Genomic DNA, 17,019 nt, shown 5'->3' on the forward strand with positions numbered 1-17,019 from the left:
TGAAGGTCACATTTACCTAGAGCAGAGATTAGGGTCTGCATTTCAGGTGTGCTATAGGGGAGCTACAGCATTCTGCATTTCATCTTGGCAAGTTAAGGAGAAACTGATCTTCCAATGTCTTAAAACATCTCTAATTTCCAGAGCCAGAGAATGTGCCAAGCTCATACAGCTGTCTTTTTGTTTTAAATAAAAGCTTACTTGTTCACCTGTGACCTACAACTGACAGGCACATTACTCATCTACAGTTGTTTCATTGTGACGGGCTTTATTTTACAAATTATTAGCTCCATCACTGTCCCACTGATCTTTAGCACCATTGCTGCTGCTGCTTTGATAAAGCGATACCAGGTCCAATCTTTACCTTCAATCTCACAGGGAGAAAACTCTCAAACTAGTTGCCTAGCAAAATACAGAGGACAGTCTAGGGGCCTATGATCCATATTAGAACATGCAGCATTGTCTCATAGATACAGTATAGGATGAGGGCCACAAGAGCTACATTTATTCCTAGTTGTGACAGATGTTCTTTGTGAACTTGACCAAATGCCTTTCCTTTAGCTGTCAAAAAAGGATACTAAAACATTAAGGTTGCAAAGTTAATAGTCTTTAGTTACATGGTTGAATGTTAGCATAATTCATATATGCAAAGTAAAGGTGCATGGGCAACCTCAGTTCTGCACTGCTGACTCTTGAAAGCTCAACTTTGCACCCTTCCTATTCTTTAAATGTTTTTTTAAGTTAATTTTAGGTTTACTAAAAATCTAAGTTCCACAAGATGGAGCTACAGTGACCCACATGGGTCATCAGCAGGGTTGTCCCTTGAGGTCCACACCACTGACCTTTCACTTGAAGGCCAAAATATGGTTGTAGGGGCAACTTGAATTTTGACATTTCCTAACTCTTGAAAGCTCAGCCTTAAGGTTCTTTTTAACAGGATTGGGGAGGAGTTAGCTATCAGCCTCTGTGAGCCCACCACTGGTAGGGGATGAGGTACACTAGCTGACCTTGGATTTCACTGCTATTTGCTGATAGCAGAGTAACGAGATCGAAGAATCCTGGGTACCATTCCAGTTTCTGGAAAGGAGTGTTTTCAAGTAATTATAAACCCTTTTACCATCTGCCCCATTGCAGGGGAGTTAGATTGCTTCCTCCTCACTGCCCAGGCATCAATAGGGGAAAACACAGAAATGCAAACAAAACATTCTCCCTCCGTTCAGTCCAGTTGCCAGGAGCAGCAATTCCAAGGCAAGTCCTGCTTTGCTGCTACAGGGAAGGAGCATGCTCAGTACCAACTGAACACTGCTGCCAGCCTCTAACAAACCTCAACTTACCTTTGTGCAAACTGAATTTTCAGAGGCCAAATGTGTGGATTTTCAGCAAAGACCATTTGCCTGAGAGCAGGATGATTCCTGCTTCAACACATGGAGGTAGTAGAGCTTCTCAGTGAAACAGTTGTAAGAAATTTTTCAACATGGGCAAAACATTCAGCATGGAAAACTGCAACCTGAATGCTTATAATTTGGTAAAGTTTAAACTGTTGAAAATAATTTATAATGGAAAGTGTTAGCCACCTTGACAGCTATTTATATGGCAGTCATGTCATGGAGTGAGTTGTGCTAGGCACTGTATGAAAAGAACAAAAGCTTACAATTTAAGTAGAAGACAAGACAAGAGATGGATATAGATGGGGGAGAACAAGGAAACAATATTGGTCAGCATGGTAAGCACTAGTCTTGGCATACCAGTGGCCTAGCCATTTTTTGTAGGCATCACAGCAAAGGAGAGTTTTAAGGAGGATAATGAGGTAATTATCCTGATGTTTATAGCAAGCCCCTCCCAACCACGAGGGGCAGCAGAGGGCAAAGCATGAAAGTACTTTCTTGGAAAGTTAACAAGAGGACAATGGAGGCCAATCCAAGGCAGGAGTCAATGTCTCAATAGCAAATGAGAGACGGTAATAGGGTGAGTATTGGCCATGAAAGGCTTTTAGAGGAAAGACAAACAGATTCTGTTTGGTGAGACAGAGAAGGGGGAGCTTATGGAAGACTGCAAAGAGTTAAAGTTGGGTGTCCCTGTCTACCTATAATACTCCCAGAGGTGCCTGAAGCCTTATATTTTAAATGTTGACAAAGCACTTTGGAATGCTCTAGCACCTTCCATTCAAGAACTAGGAAGCATTATTTATGCAAAAGATTCACCACCTTTAAGCAATGGGCCAGTGTTATGGTAGTAATAACCTAGAGTTGCTGCAGCAGCACTGTCTCTGATCTCTTTTAGGAAGCACTGTCCCCTTTACTCAACTACTACAGATTACAATCTGATAGAGAGTCCCACTTGTATTGGGAGCATGGGGGGAGAAAAGAAGGTTCTTGCAGTTCTGCAGAAGAGTCCACAAACAATGGCAAGTTATCTTGTGTATTAGTGCACCCATGCCTGCAGTATCTCATTACCAGAGACTCATGAACACGTTTATAACCCACTTAACTGGCTATTTTGAGGGTTTGGTTTCTTTTTATGAATGTCACTCTAAACAACAATTTTGTGCCTATCATCAGTTACAAGTGCAATTTATCGGGATGAAATTAGGGCATATAGATATTAACATTCCTTAAAATGGTATGGCAAGTTTGGCTTCTCTGTGCCCCCATTTTTTTCCGGCATGCGTTTGTGTGCGAAACAAAACAAAACAAAAAAAAAACACACCCCAGAATTAGGTTTTAAAAAGTCAGGCTAACCATATAAAGCATAAAAGAGGTCTCTGTCAAAGTACTGTTTATAAAAATGTAGATTAGAATCTCAGTGGTTTATTTCCACTGCACTTCTCCACACTAAATTAGTAAATGCTAAAGTAATAAAAAAAGCTACATCAGGAAGTGTTTATATATATTCAGATAATTTAGCTACAGTACCAATTGTGACATGGTAATGAAACTTACCAGTAACGTGTAACACATCTATTTAAACAAAAAAAAAAAAAAAAGAGAGAATTCAGAACAAGGCTCCTTGCACACAGAATTTGTCTAACAGTACAGAACTGGCCTTGATTATTACAACTCAGTTTGCGTTCCACAACACACGTAGTTTTTCAGAAGGTGATTTTGTAGGATATTCAGAACATTCACCTGTAGAACGCAATGACAAGAAAAATCATCATGGGTTCTCTGCAGCACAGGACTAACTGTGTGCTCATCAAACCACAAGATCAAAGCCTGCAGCACTCAGGGTTACAGTCACTAGAAAAGTGTCGAGGGACGTGTGTGTGTGTGTGCGTGTGCGTGCGTTACATACACACACACACGATCAGTAGAAGAAATTTCTACAATCTGTGAAAGTAAAAAAAAACATTCCTTGAAATAGGACTATTTCTCATGTTGCTCTTAGGCTGGCAAACTGATTTTTGTAATAAAAATATCCTGAAGTATTAATTCACTTATGGATTGATCCTTTCCCAAAGATGCAATAGAAGACCTCTAGAATAAAGTTCAGTTACTGTGCAATATGGATCAGCAAGCATCTCTACACTTCTTCCTTGTTGGCTGCCATTGTATTATCCAACTACAGAACCCTACTGGTGATGGGCATGGCAAAGAAGTGATTGTCCATAACCTCAGTATTCATGGTGCTCTGCATTCTTGTTTTCTCGCTTCCTCAGTTCACCATAATGAAGTTAGATTTGCAATGAGCTTAAAGAAAAAAGATTTAAAAAAATTGTTCAGCACATTGTTTTGGTTATAACTGCTTTCATGTGCAATGTCTGCATTATATAATTGGTTTGTGACAATTCAGTAAGTTAAAATCTAGGAAACAGATTGACCCTTTTTGTTCTGATGCATGAGTGCGCTATGGAGGCAATAGGAAGGGACTTGCACTGCTATACAGCAACCTCTCTAGAAGCACTGGTGAAGGACTTTCAAAGGAAGTCCCATCTAGCCATCCCTGGTTAAAGGAAAATCTCTCCACATGGGTCTTTAAGAGGAAAGGGAAACTGGAATGTACACAATAGTGCCTGTATAATATATTCTGTTAAATGTAATCCCCCTCCCACAAATATTATCTTCAGAATGTAACAGGTATGTAAGGGAGTGAGGAGTGAACAAACATCTTACCTATGAATTCTGTGACAGGGTCATGTTCACCTTCTGTTTTAATAGTGCCTGCAATGCTTTCATTCTCTAAGATTGGAAGGAAAAGCTGCACAAAGTCTGAAGTATATGGAGGAGCAATCACATCCAGTACCTGAGATGTCAGACAGAGAACTGTGGGTTACTTTTCCAGTTTGGTGATTGGCAGAGACCACTGACTTGAGTTACCCTCCTTCCTTAAATCAAACTGGTGGTACATTACTAATTCACATTTCTTTCACACCACCTCTACTCTCCTACCATGCTTGGGCCCTGTACTGCCTCTAGCTTGCTGATGTTGCAAACAAACCTTTTTAAAATCACTACAGGAACTCCTGCCCCCTGAAAACAGTATGCCATGTCCTAGTGAGTGTCCAGTGTTAAGTGTATATCTCAGAATCTGTGTCGTCTTGAAGTACAGGTATTTGTAAAATCATCAGTTAGTAATCTCTACCAATAGTCTAATCCAAATAGATATAAAACCTATATTAAATCTCTTCTGGTTGTGTGCTAGTTGTCCCTTCTCAAAGCAAAAGGAACAAAAAGAGCTACATGAATAAAAGTGAGCAGCTGACCTCGGTAACAAAGTATCTAATGAGTGAGATGTCTGTGTCTAGTTTCTCCAGACACTTGCGGATATAACCAACGACAGGTAGGACATATCCCCGACTGAGTAAGTGAACCATTCTGTCCAGAAGGGTTTTCTTCAATTCCAGCTGAAAAGACAAGAGGAGAAAAAAACATGCATATGAATCAGAATCACCTAAAAAAAGGTGTTATTGTTCATCCCTATCAATTCAGTCTGTTAAGTAACTTTTTATGATGACATAATATTCTTGAAGCAAGTTCCACTGGGAATGTTGGGGCAGCAAGATCAGTTGTCATGAGTCTAACTAACAGATAAAGGATTTGTTCTTTATGTTGCTCCTTAAGTATCACCTGTTCCATGACATCAAGCTGGGAGTGTTCCGTTTCAAAGAGCTTGACAAGAAGTTGCAGAACTTGGGGGTGAAGCAGCTGATGGCACGTGCTGATCTGCAAATATGAGGTAGTGTTAAGATTACCAGTATTTCTACTTTAAAAGACAGTTATTCAAGCAGGCTTACCCTTATTTTCAGTTATTGATCCACTGCTCAGTACAGAATTCTTCAGGACTGAATGTATACAACTGCCAGTCATCCCTTTGGGGGCTAGAGTTGCAAACTCAGTGGGACTTGCTCTAGGAAATCCCATCTCATTGTACCAAGCAGTTAACTTGGGGTGCTGAAATGGATTTGTAACAGTAAACTGACTGATGTAATCCAGTGTGTGACTTCAATGGACTTTGGATCAGGCCCTTAGTTCCACTCACAAACCTAAAAATTGCCATTACCATCACCATTCAGTAACATATCCATTATGGTCTTACCTCATCTAGTAATGCCAGATGCACTGGAGTGTGATCAGTCTGAAGCTGAAAATATCGTGGTTCTGACACTGTCCAGTCCACCCACTTTAATACACCCATTGCCACCACAGGAAACCTAAATAGAATAAGCTCCATTACACAAACTGATTTAGATACTCAGTCCTAAAGTGTGTTTTTAGTCTTGCCTACAAATCAGCTGAAACTTTCATATTTAACTTAGATTAGAATTAATTCTCAGAGAGGAAAAGAAATACTCTTCCTGCTACCAGCATGTTCAGAACAGGCTCCACTGATAAAGTAAAAGGAGATGCTCAGCCTAGAGAAATTTCTTTTCCCTTCACAAGAATGCTCCCTTAGCAGAGAATGGTATGTCCCATACACCGTGGGCAAGATGATCTCGCTCCATATAATCTACTGTAAGGCTGAGCAGGCCCAAGAATTTTCCAGTCAGATTACTCAACATCAGCTGTCTCAGACTTGGGGGAGGGTGGGGATTGGGGGGACTGTGGTGTGTGTGAAAGGAAAGATTTTTGTGCTGAGAAAGATTCATTAGGTAGGAAAAAGTGACTCCGATGTGACTCATCTCCTTCCAACTGTACAAATGCACAGTCTTCTACAGTACAGAACATTTCAGTTTGGGGAACGGAGTAATAAGATGGAGGTAGACCAAGCCGACTTGATTACAGACTGATCCTGATGAGGTATATTTGGAGCCTCAATGTCGCTTATACCCTTGCAAATATGGCCATGAGAGATCTTTCACATATAGGCTCAGAATGATGATACTCCTAATAGTGCCCACAAGGAAGCAACTGCTCCGGACGAGTGAGCTGTGCATAGAAATGGAAATAGCTTCCCAGTTCAACATTCCCAGAAAAGGTCTTTTTGGACCTAGTTATCTATCCAGAACACAGCAATTATATCACAACTTATTACTGAGAAATACACCTCCCCATGAACAGCAATTCTGAAGACTGAAGGAGTTTCACAGAAATACTACACGTTCTCCCAAGGGCTGCAGCGCAGTTACATTACATAATACAGAAAAGAAAGAGAAGCAAGAAAAAACAGAAGTCAACATCTAAATAACAATCCTCTGAAGCCAGTGACGTGTAGCATTATGAAATACAAAACAGAGCTAGCTACAGCTTGCACTATTTGCTTCCTTTTATTACTACGTACTTTCTTGTTAACAGAAAGGAGTTTCAGCTCAGGAATAGACTTTCTACCTACCTGATGCACTGATAGAGGGTGCTCAGCTCTGCAACCAGCTCTGAAGCTCCTTTGTTCTCGTTGCAGCAAAGATTGTGAACAGTTTCAACAGCTTTCGAAGTTGATTTCAGCTCGTCTTTGTTTATGCTCACTCTCTTGTTCTGAAAATATTTCAGAATTAAGCTCTGAATGCAAGAGTTGTGAATTTACAGGAAATTGTTGGCTGTTTAGGGAAAGAATTATTATATGACACGTCTCACATAGCTTTACCTTTCACAATGCTGAAATCTGTATATAAATTTGTAAAGTAACCGAAGTCCAGATGCGTGTAAAGTACTATGAATGTTTATCTTGTATTATTAAAAGGACTATTTTCATAATTTTAAATTAATTCATTTGCTTCTAAAAGGAGAGTTCAGATTTTCTAGCACAGCACAGACCACTGCAATTGCTACTGTAAGATACAATGGCAAAAACCCCCAAACATTTAATTCCAAACGTTTGCTCTACTGGCCTAATCTACAGAAGACCTGGAGTTCCCATTTTTTTCAGTTGGAGCTGGGGGTCTTTAATTCCTCTGAAAAATCAGGTGCACACAGTTTTAGTCTAAGCAATGATGGACCTTAAACAACAAGCCTGGATTTTCCTTAAGTATATTTACATTACTGCATTAACTTTAACTTCTGCACAAAGAATCTGATATTACCTTTTTCCATGTCTCCACTACACTGGCCGCATATGCTAATATGTGGATATACTTGTGTTTATGGTCCTGATTGATCTTAGCACCTGGCTTAAATAGTGACTGCATGAAAAGGTCCAGAAAGGCGGGTACTCGAATCTGTGAAGGAAACACAGGGTTTCATTAGTGCAACAGATTAAAAAGCACCAAATAAATAATATCTGCATCTTATGTACACACACAGAATAGGGTACAATAATGCATTAGCTGCTGAGTGACAGACCAGATGGTTTAATGGGTCATATTTTTAAAGGGGCTCAAATCAAAGTGCTGGCATAAAGTGGAGAGTACAATGAGTAGCATAGACAATATTATTTAGAGATCTAAATTTTCCTGTTTATTACTTGAACTCCACACATAATCAGGTATTTAGAAATCTAAACAGGATCATTTGCACCTGTAATTAACTGTGAGGACACTTTTTAAAATTTGACCTAATAGATCTTTTCCATATTCAACTTCTGGGAAATGTTGTAAAAGCATTCATAATTAGATGCTACATGTAGCATGATCACATTTCTGTATCCCTTAATGAGAGGAGTCTCCATAATGAGTAACTGAGTGCTAGCAAGCGGCAGCACTTATTACTATCTCTTATTTTGGTGTTTGTACAGCACCTTGCGCGATGGGGCCTGAAGCCCTGATTAAGGCCTTGAGATACTTATGTCACAGAAATAAAAAGAAAAACTTAACAGTATAAAGAGGCAACTACAAACCAGTTCTACTGGAGGTGGGTCCATGCTTGTAAACATTTTGAACAGGACTGTGATGTCCGCTGGATTCAGAGCTCCTTTGGATAACATGGCACCGAGTGCTTGACATGCTCGAGGGTAGGAGGCTGCAGTACCCAGGGCTAGAGTGATCTGACTAGCATCGTGGCCTCTTGGTAAAGAGCAAGACACACATGGGCATTATATTTTTCTTATAAAGAAATGGAAACATGTTAATTTTAGCCTCAGAAACATACAGATAGAATAATCAGCGTTTGTCAGCTAGTGTGCAGAAGACAGCCTTAAAGACTGAACCCTTTCCTCAGTGAGATAATACCAATGTGGCTAAAGCAGGAAATAAAAGATTTGCATAGGATATTTTAACAAGTTTTTACACAATCAGAAAATCAACATTAATTAATTCTTTCATAATTGCTACTTCAGGTATCCCAAAACTGGAAAAAGGGCTTGTTTGTTGCTCTGTAGATAGTTGTTTATTGACCACACCTGAGCAGCTCTCTTACTGTGCAGCTTTATCCTACTACGAGCAGGATGAAGAAATTTAGAAATTCTCTTTGTCAATCAAGAATGGGTAAAGCTGACATTTTGTGATTTACCATACTTTTACCAGTGAAAGTCTGCTCGTGTGAGAAAGACAAATTAACAAGGACTTACTTCTCATGAGCAAATCGCTGAACCTCCTGAGCAATCCTGTGCACAGCAGACCCACCTTGCTCTTCTTGGGCTAATATGGACATCATGGATTGAGCAAAGAGATATGTGTGTTCTCCATGGCAAACCATTTTCTGTGAACACATTCAAGAAGATGTTATTGGCCAGTCTGAAAAATCTGGGTCACCCTTCAACAAATATATTGCCTTAATAGCAGCAGCAAGGTCAGTTATGGTGCTGTCCAGTTTTGGGCCCCACACTACAAGAAGGATGTGGAAAAATTGGAAAGTGTCCAGCAGAGGGCAACAAAAATGATTAGGGGACTGGAACACATGATTTATGAGGAGAGGCTGAGGGAACTGGGATTGTTTAGTCTGCAGAAGAGAAGAATGACGGGGGATTTGATAGCTGCTTTCAACTACCTGAAAGGGGGTTCCAAAGAAGATGGATCTAGACTGTTCTCAGTGGTAGCAGATGACAGAACAAGTAGTAATGGTCTCAAGTTGCAGTAGGGAAGGTTTAGGATGGATATTAGGAAAAACTTTTTCACTAGGAGGGTGGAGAAGCACTGGAATGCGTTACCTAGGGAACTGGTGGAATCTCCTTCCTCCGAGGTTTTTAAGGTCAGGCTTGACAAAGTCCTGGCTGGGATGATTTAGTTGGGGATTGGTCCTGCTTTGAGCAGGGGGCTGGACTAGATGACTTCCTGAGGTCCCTTCCAACCCTGATATTCTATGATTCTAAATAACTGAGTAAGCTATAATGTAAATGGAAAGGTGATACCAGAAAATCCAGTGCAGAATGACATCCTTGTATGTGATGCTATTCCAGAACAAGCTAGATCTAGAGATCCTGCTTCACTTTACTAACCAACATAAAAGGCTTCTTGGAATTCTCTCTTCTGCACCCAACTGTCAGATCTCATGGTTTTCCAGTATTTCTCTCACTAAATTTAGAGAATTTATTAGCATTAAGCTATCCAAACCTCACTACAATATTTAACAGAAAAGAGCACGCACTTGTCACAATTCAGGGCAACTGCACCTGTATTTCCCCTCAGTGGTACATCAACGGGGTACCCACCCTCAGACATCCCGCTCCGCATCTGTTGCCTTTCTTGGATGGACACACATTTCTCTATCCCTTCTGACTGGGGTATTCTCAGGCTGCACAAGGGTATTCCCTTGACTTTACTTTTAATTCCCAGCACAGAAAGGTTGCCCTAGGACACCTGCTTGCTTTCTCTTCAGGACAGAGAACAGTATAAATTGCTTGAGATATAAGTTACCACACAGTTATTTCTAAGCAAGCCTACTTTATTCTTCAGAGGAAACCTATTAAAAACAATAAAAGACACATGCTAATAAGCTTACCAGAGTTCATCCCAACTCTCACATAGGCTTTGGCAAGTGCAGTCTTTTAATACCCCCATCCCAGGGGCATCCTTGTGGTTACAAGTTCATCAGAGCTTCAGCTCAGAACAAGCACACAGTCTTATGAGGCCCCACTAGGCCAAGTCCTTCCATTCCTCCCCTAAGCACTGGGATCCTCCATGAACCAGGGGTCCTGTCCATTTGCTGGAACAGGAAGAAGGCCCTGAGGCAGATTAAACCCCAGGCTTTTATCCAGAAGTATTTCCTTTGTCCGTTGGTCCCTGAAGAATCCAATTTGAACTAGTATATTTATTTCTCTGCGTGAGGGTGACTTCAAAGGGTCGATAATGGAGGCAGTATATTAGCCCCGCTCCTTACTAGAGAAGGTACATACAACGCCACAATACAAACACAACTGCATTTTTACTACCATGTTCCCAAAGGTGTTAACCCTAATGAATGAGGTTTAATTTAGTAACAGAGCATCAGCAGCAAATTCCCAGTCCCAGACTTTCCCCCAGAAATGTGCATCTTTTACTGCCCCGTCCTCTTCTGGGCAACACAAATTCATATAATATTAATAGAAAATGATATGCACAAATCCTGTTATCTCAAATGGAATTTCCCAAACACTTCTATCCAAGCACACTGTTGGATGCTGAGGAACTTCCAAGAGTTGCTGCCTTGAGGTCCCGCATCATAACCAACATTCTTCTGGGTCTAGATTTTCTAGACCACTACAATTATGCCAGGACTGATACCCCGCTGTGAACTGATAGCATGTGTCCATCAGGACACTGGTGATACTGCTGAAAGCATAATGGGCTCTAAAATTCCTGCTAGACTTCTACACCTTCAAATTATTCAGATTAATGAACCTCAAAAAAGTTATTTTTGAGGCATAACTCTTGGTGTGCAGTTTTTTCTGTGGGCCCATAAACAAGACTGCATAACCATTTCACAACATTCTGAAGATACACTGAAGTTTCTACACCTCCCTTATCACCAGGGAAGCAGTGAGATTCCTTTTGACAAAAGGTAAAATGACACTTACTGCAAACTCCGGGAGGTTCTTCTCAAGGTTTTCTTCCCCTCCATCTAAAATTGTAGCCAGAGAAGTTCGTAGCACTCGAGAAAAGACTTCTAATTGCTGACATGCTGTTGATACACTGGTTATTTCCCCTTGATAACCAGCATCAGATATAAGCTATAACAACAAACAGTTAAAATGATTTTTGTATCTCAGCACAGCTTAGCAAGATTGGATGAAACTACACTGCACAGAATGTGCAAAGAGTCTCTGCATACACTCCATGGAATCCAGGTAATACAAATAAATAATAATCAGCATCTAGACAGACTAAAAAATTTGATAACAGGACAGGTGGATAAACCCAGGTCATAACATGGGGAGGAATAGCTCAGGGGTTTGAGCATTGGCCTGCTAAACCCAGGGTTGTGAGTTCAATCCCTGAGGGGGCCATTTAGGGATTTTGGGCAAAAATAAGGGAGGATACTTGGTCCTGCTGTGAAGGCAGGGCACTGGACTCAATGACCTTTCAAGGTCCCTTCAAGCTCTATGAGATAGGTATATCTCCATTTATTAGTGGGGATCAGTGGTTTGAGCATTGGCCTTCTAAACCCAGGGTTGTGAATTCAATCCTTGAGAGGGCCATTTGGGACAAAATTGGGGATTGGTCCTGCTTTGAGCAGGGGGTTGGACTAGATGACCTCCTGAGGTCCCTTCCAAGCCTGATATTCTATGATAACACATTCCCTGTACTTTCTGGAAAAAAGAAAAAACCTCTAGGACATAATATAAAACAATGCATTTCCATTCCCTCTCAGTGAAAGGTTTTGCTAATGTCATAAATTGTTAAAGCAAAGTTAAAGCAGTTCACATAAAATATAAGATTCACCCATGAACTGAATTAAGCTTCCTAATTAAGTGTTCTCATTGCTATCAGGCACCATTAAGTTACCTGCAAAACCTTACACAAAACAAGTTTATGAAGCAGTTAGTCTCCTGGTTTGCCTGTGTGCATGTAAGAGATCCAGGAGACTATCTACTTCTTGACACACTACCAAAAAAAGGTTAACCATCGGTCAGCTGTTCTATAACCTACACGAAATGGGTTGGTGGTCAGTCTCCCTTTACATCACAAAAATACACCGTAACTGTTGGCATCCTTGCAAGTGGTTTAAAGGAGGCAATCAAGAATGGGTCCCCTGAGGTGAAGCCTGTACTGGGGACATCTGTACAAATACCTGCTCTTCACGTAACCAGAATGCTATAGATTTCAGTACATTATATTTCATAAACACCAAACTCACTTTAAAGAAGCCTTACCACATGGCAGTCATAATGAGAATGGTTTAGATTGCCTACAAATGAAATGTAACAATTTACTATTAAAATCCACACATATAGATTACTGTCTTTGATCCTTGATTTAGCTATGTCAAACTAAAAGAAAAATATTTCCAAGATGCAGTCTGCAACATTCTTCCCATAGGAAATAAACTCTTAAAATGCACAGAGTTAACAATACGATAAATAGTATTAATATGAATGCCCAAGAGATTGGGAAAGGTTACAGTTGGCATGATTGGAGGAAGAATTAGCTTATTACTGAAACAATGATTTCTGTTTATTAGACTCCAGTATTGATTACCTTAACAGTAAAATTAAGCATCAGACAGTCTGGATGGGCTTCAGCCAGTTTGTAAAAAAGATCTCTCCATGTAGGATGTGCTATCATTTGCTCAAGCCAGGCTGGAGTCTGCAAAAATTACAAAGACAGAAAGAAACACTGCTGTACAGTGCCATAAAAAAACTGAATCTAAACATTTATATAATCCAACAGATTCCACTTCTTAAGCTTATCCAGAGTAAAATTTTTACATGCATTATTTCAAGAGTCTTGAAAGAGAAATAGCTAACTGGAACCTTGTAACAAAATAATATGTATTCAGCACTGAGCAGTTTCCACTGTCTAAGTGAACCTACAGGGCTGCTTAGATATGCAGAGTAATTTTAACAGAGGGCTAGTTTTAGAAAAGTATTAAAGAGGAATCTACAGCTTCCTTCCCCAGTATTTGAATCCAAGGGCCACATTTACCTTGGTCTAAAGAGATACAACCTCATACAGATGAGCTCAGAGACATTATGTCCAACTATTGCAATCCTGAGTTTGGCCACTGAGCAGCTGGTCTGTACTTGGCAATGTGTATTCTATGCATTACCTCGCCTTCCTCTGTAAAGATGGAATCTGCTTTCCGAGGGTCAAAGTGTTTGATGAGTAAACTTTTCAAGTGATTTTCTACAGTTTCCTGAACCTGCACCGGCTCAACACCTGCAAGGAAGGAAATGTCACTGGGTGGAATCTAAACTGTCAGAGCAGTAGCAACTCCTTGAAGTTTCTCATTGCTATTAGAATAATAGAACAGAAGTCATCTAACAAATTAACTAAGAGGCAAAAAGGGAGACAGTATTCAAAACTCAAAATAGGAATATCAAGCAATATTAAATCAGATTTGAAGAATTTCTCTCTCCTCAACACAGACCTACCAACTGTATTGCACAGACACACACATGTGCAGGTTACACTAATCCTTTTCTCAACTTGTCTTCTCCACTCATGTGAGCAAGCTGGGCACTGACATTTACAATACACCTAAATAGGCTGATAAGTACGTTTCAATATCTTGTCTGTTCACAAGAAAACATATGGAGAATAGAGAGTGAACCTACATGGCTACAAACTAAAAGACAGCTGCTTCCCATATGATAGGTTCAAATACACGCCCACCAGCCTCCAAGTATCCTTTTGAATAACGTGTAATGAAGTAACCAGTATCTGTACTGTGATTGCAGTGATTTAAGACATTTCCAACAGTGTGCATATATGCTTTTCATACTAGTTACATTTGAATCTACCAAGATGTAGATTTCACCTCTTCATTACACCATGGCAAAAATCCAGCAAAATTTACACTGTGAACTTGCCCCTTAAGAGGCAGAGCTGCAGAGATCCCAGAAGGTTTGACAGTAAAGAATTTCATTCTCAATCAGTACTTTTGATAACTGCATTTACAAAACTGTATATTTAACTGATCCACAAAAAGCAGACTGCAACTAAAATGTAGTTAAATCAATATTAATTATGTTATGCTATAATAAGATGTTAGGTATTTCTAGAGTATCTATCACAACACTACCTAAACACTATTCTCTTCACATGGGATTAAAATAATAGACAAAAAGCAAAAAGTCTAATAGACAATAGCTCCTTTCATACTACAATTTTAGTATTTTTAGTGTTCATCACCACACTACCTCACTCATCTCTTGGGTACAATTGTGTTCTATTAGACAGCTGCCACATCACTACACAAAAGTGGAACTAAAAATATTCCCATCAGGTATATCGGGATTAAAGGCAAAAAAATGAATTTAGTCATATATTTCGGTATACAATGGCAACTTTGACATCATCCACCTTTTGGGTATGATCAATGTTGTCACAGAATCACAGAATATCAGGGTTGGAAGGGACCTCAGGAGGTCATCTAGTCCAACCCCCTGCTCAAAGCAGGACTAATCCCCCATAGTTTCCCCACATCCCTAAATGGCCCCCTCAGGGATTGAACTCACAACCCTGGGTTTAGCAGGCCAATGCTCAAACCACTGAGCTATCCCTCCCCGCCCCATATCTGCCAACAGTTCAGAGGTTTCTGATGTATAAAGAAAAACTACAGCCACAGGACAATGTTAGGCCACTGTAGCATACCTGTTTGAATGAGCCACTCTGCCAGTAGATTTACAGTTTGTGCCACTGCAGTATAATTCTCTGACAGCAGTTGGATAACATTCTCTGGAGAGCCACCTGCCTGGAAATACCTGACACAGGATTAAAAAAAAAAGAAAAAAAGGGCAGTTATTTCAAAACTAACTTAAGAAACAAAAAGCACCCCACCCCTATGTAAAGACAGAACAATGCACTCAGGTATCATTTTCACACAGTTTCTCTTACATGCAACATATTATCATTACCTATCAAAATCTTTCACACTCACCTTTTCAGTGTGTTAAATATAGAGGGTTCCATTATATAATCTCGAGTGGAAAATTTATGCAAACATTCTTGCTGGACTTCAGCATCATCTTCTCCTTCTCCATACTCATCATCCTGCTGTTTACAAACACAGAGCCAGAGCAGTTATTTCTCTTTTACATTTGTTTTTTTCTACTGTGCTAGTTACATTTTAAATATCTTGCTCGTTGCCTATAAAGGTGCACATACACCATGATTTCCTACAGCAAATGCCTTCTACAGTAGAAAGCACAAGCTCTTAACAGAGTTTACTTCAACACCTAACTGCATTTAGGGAAAAAATGTATTTTTAGGGGGGAAAATGTATTTTTAGGAAGGCGAGCACAATCAAACCTTAAATACAAATAATACTGCAACTGTAGAATCAGGGCATTAAATTATAAATCTCTTGGAGCAAGACATGTCTCTTTCCTTTATACTTTTTCAGCATCAACTGTGAAAAAATCCAGGCACCAGAAGCAGCCATAAAGAATAGGATTTTTTAAAATATACCCCACATTTACAGTATTTGCCATGTGAAGGCGGACTGGCAGGGTCTAAAGATCAACCATGATTGCCAGGAACTCATCCCAAAAAGGACAGGGGCTCAGGAGAGCACAGGTTTTGATATCACAGGGGAAACCAAAGTTATTTTAAATACTGAGGAAACATTTTTTATTACTCCTGACAATCACAGAGGGGAACCCCGTGCCCCCTCTGACCATGCCAATGGGTCAGCGAATAGGAAGCAGGCAGGCAGACATTTGGGGCCACCGAGGACACTACAACCCACCCTCAGCACGGCAAGAGGAGAGAGGCTGTGCTGCTATGTGCAAGAGAAGCTGCTCTGGTGATGGCGCAGCGGGGACAGGACAAGGGGAGAGTCAGCCTCTCGGAATACCCCTGGTATGAAGTGTGGGGGGGGGAGTGGAGCTCCCTAGCCAATATTCCCGCCTCTGCTCCCCCTCCAGAAGGGACCTCCAGCCACAACCCCTCCGCCAAGCCCCCCCCGCCTCTCACCGCCCCTCCATCCGCATCGTCCCCCCACTCCGCCGCGCTGCCGCCGAAGTAGTCAGTGTCCTCCATGGGCTCCTTCCGCTGTGAGCCTCCGGCCGAAACCCCCGCCCGCCAGCCCGGCTCGGCCGGCGGAACCAGGCCAGGCCCAGGGGGAGGGATCCCTGGGGGGCGGGGAGCCGCATGTGACGGCGGGGGCGGGTCTCGACCGATGGGGGGGTTGGCTGGGCGGGGAAGAAGCTGGGCAGGGCCTGGCCGCGTGGGCTGAGGCGGGCGGGCCCGGGGCCGCGCGCGGTGGGGGGCGGGGCCGCGCTGCGCGGCCGTGGGGAAGGCTCCTCGGCGCGGCGGGGTCACGGTGCTAGGGTCTCCCCGAGTCGCGCTTGCCCGCCGCCCCGGCGGGAAAGAAGGGGCCCCTCGCTGCCCAGGGCGGCGCCTTCCGCAGCCCCTGCTGAAAAGGGGCAGCGAGCGGGGCGCTCCCTGCGTCACGCCGGGCCGGAAAGCTGCCGCCACACGGCGGCGCGCCACCCCCGGGTGTCGCGGGGGCCGGGGCCCACCCCGATTTGCTTTTCCGTGCAGGACGGAGCCCCACGCGGGGGGGAGACTCCATCGCCGCCCGAGCCGGTTCGCCAGCCGCCCTGGAGCGCGCGACTTACCTCAGACCCGCAGCCGCC

General features: G+C 41.9%; 1 protein-coding gene across 1 annotated transcript; it reads right to left on the reverse strand.

The window, feature by feature from the left end:
• Positions 1 to 2,656: 2,656 nt before the first annotated feature.
• On the reverse strand, positions 2,657 to 16,503 carry NELFCD (negative elongation factor complex member C/D). Its single transcript, XM_074969762.1, has 15 exons — positions 16,355 to 16,503; positions 15,318 to 15,433; positions 15,032 to 15,141; positions 13,485 to 13,594; positions 12,914 to 13,021; positions 11,293 to 11,445; positions 8,869 to 8,999; positions 8,200 to 8,365; positions 7,448 to 7,582; positions 6,763 to 6,902; positions 5,530 to 5,644; positions 5,061 to 5,156; positions 4,697 to 4,837; positions 4,107 to 4,236; positions 2,657 to 3,683 (listed from the first exon to the last, which is right to left on the reverse strand). Exons 1-15 carry the CDS (start codon positions 16,418 to 16,420, stop codon positions 3,649 to 3,651), a joined length of 1,752 nt encoding a protein of 583 aa, XP_074825863.1. The 5' UTR covers positions 16,421 to 16,503; the 3' UTR covers positions 2,657 to 3,648.
• Between the last annotated feature and the right edge of the window lie 516 nt (positions 16,504 to 17,019).

This window comes from Natator depressus, chromosome 13, assembly GCF_965152275.1.
Source record: "Natator depressus isolate rNatDep1 chromosome 13, rNatDep2.hap1, whole genome shotgun sequence".
NCBI classification, from domain to species: domain Eukaryota; kingdom Metazoa; phylum Chordata; order Testudines; family Cheloniidae; genus Natator; species Natator depressus.

Bases quoted from the DNA above. Each gene is read 5' to 3' on its own strand.
- NELFCD (XM_074969762.1), bottom strand. From the start codon at position 16,420: ATGGAGGACACTGACTACTTCGGCGGCAGCGCGGCGGAGTGGGGGGAC. The intron at 13,022-13,484 runs GTAATGCATAGA...TAATTTTTGCAG, and splicing joins TCTTTACAGAGGAAGGCGAG to ACTCCAGCCTGGCTTGAGCA. The intron at 5,157-5,529 runs GTAAGACCATAA...TCATATTTGCAG, and splicing joins ATCTGGCATTACTAGATGAG to ATCAGCACGTGCCATCAGCT.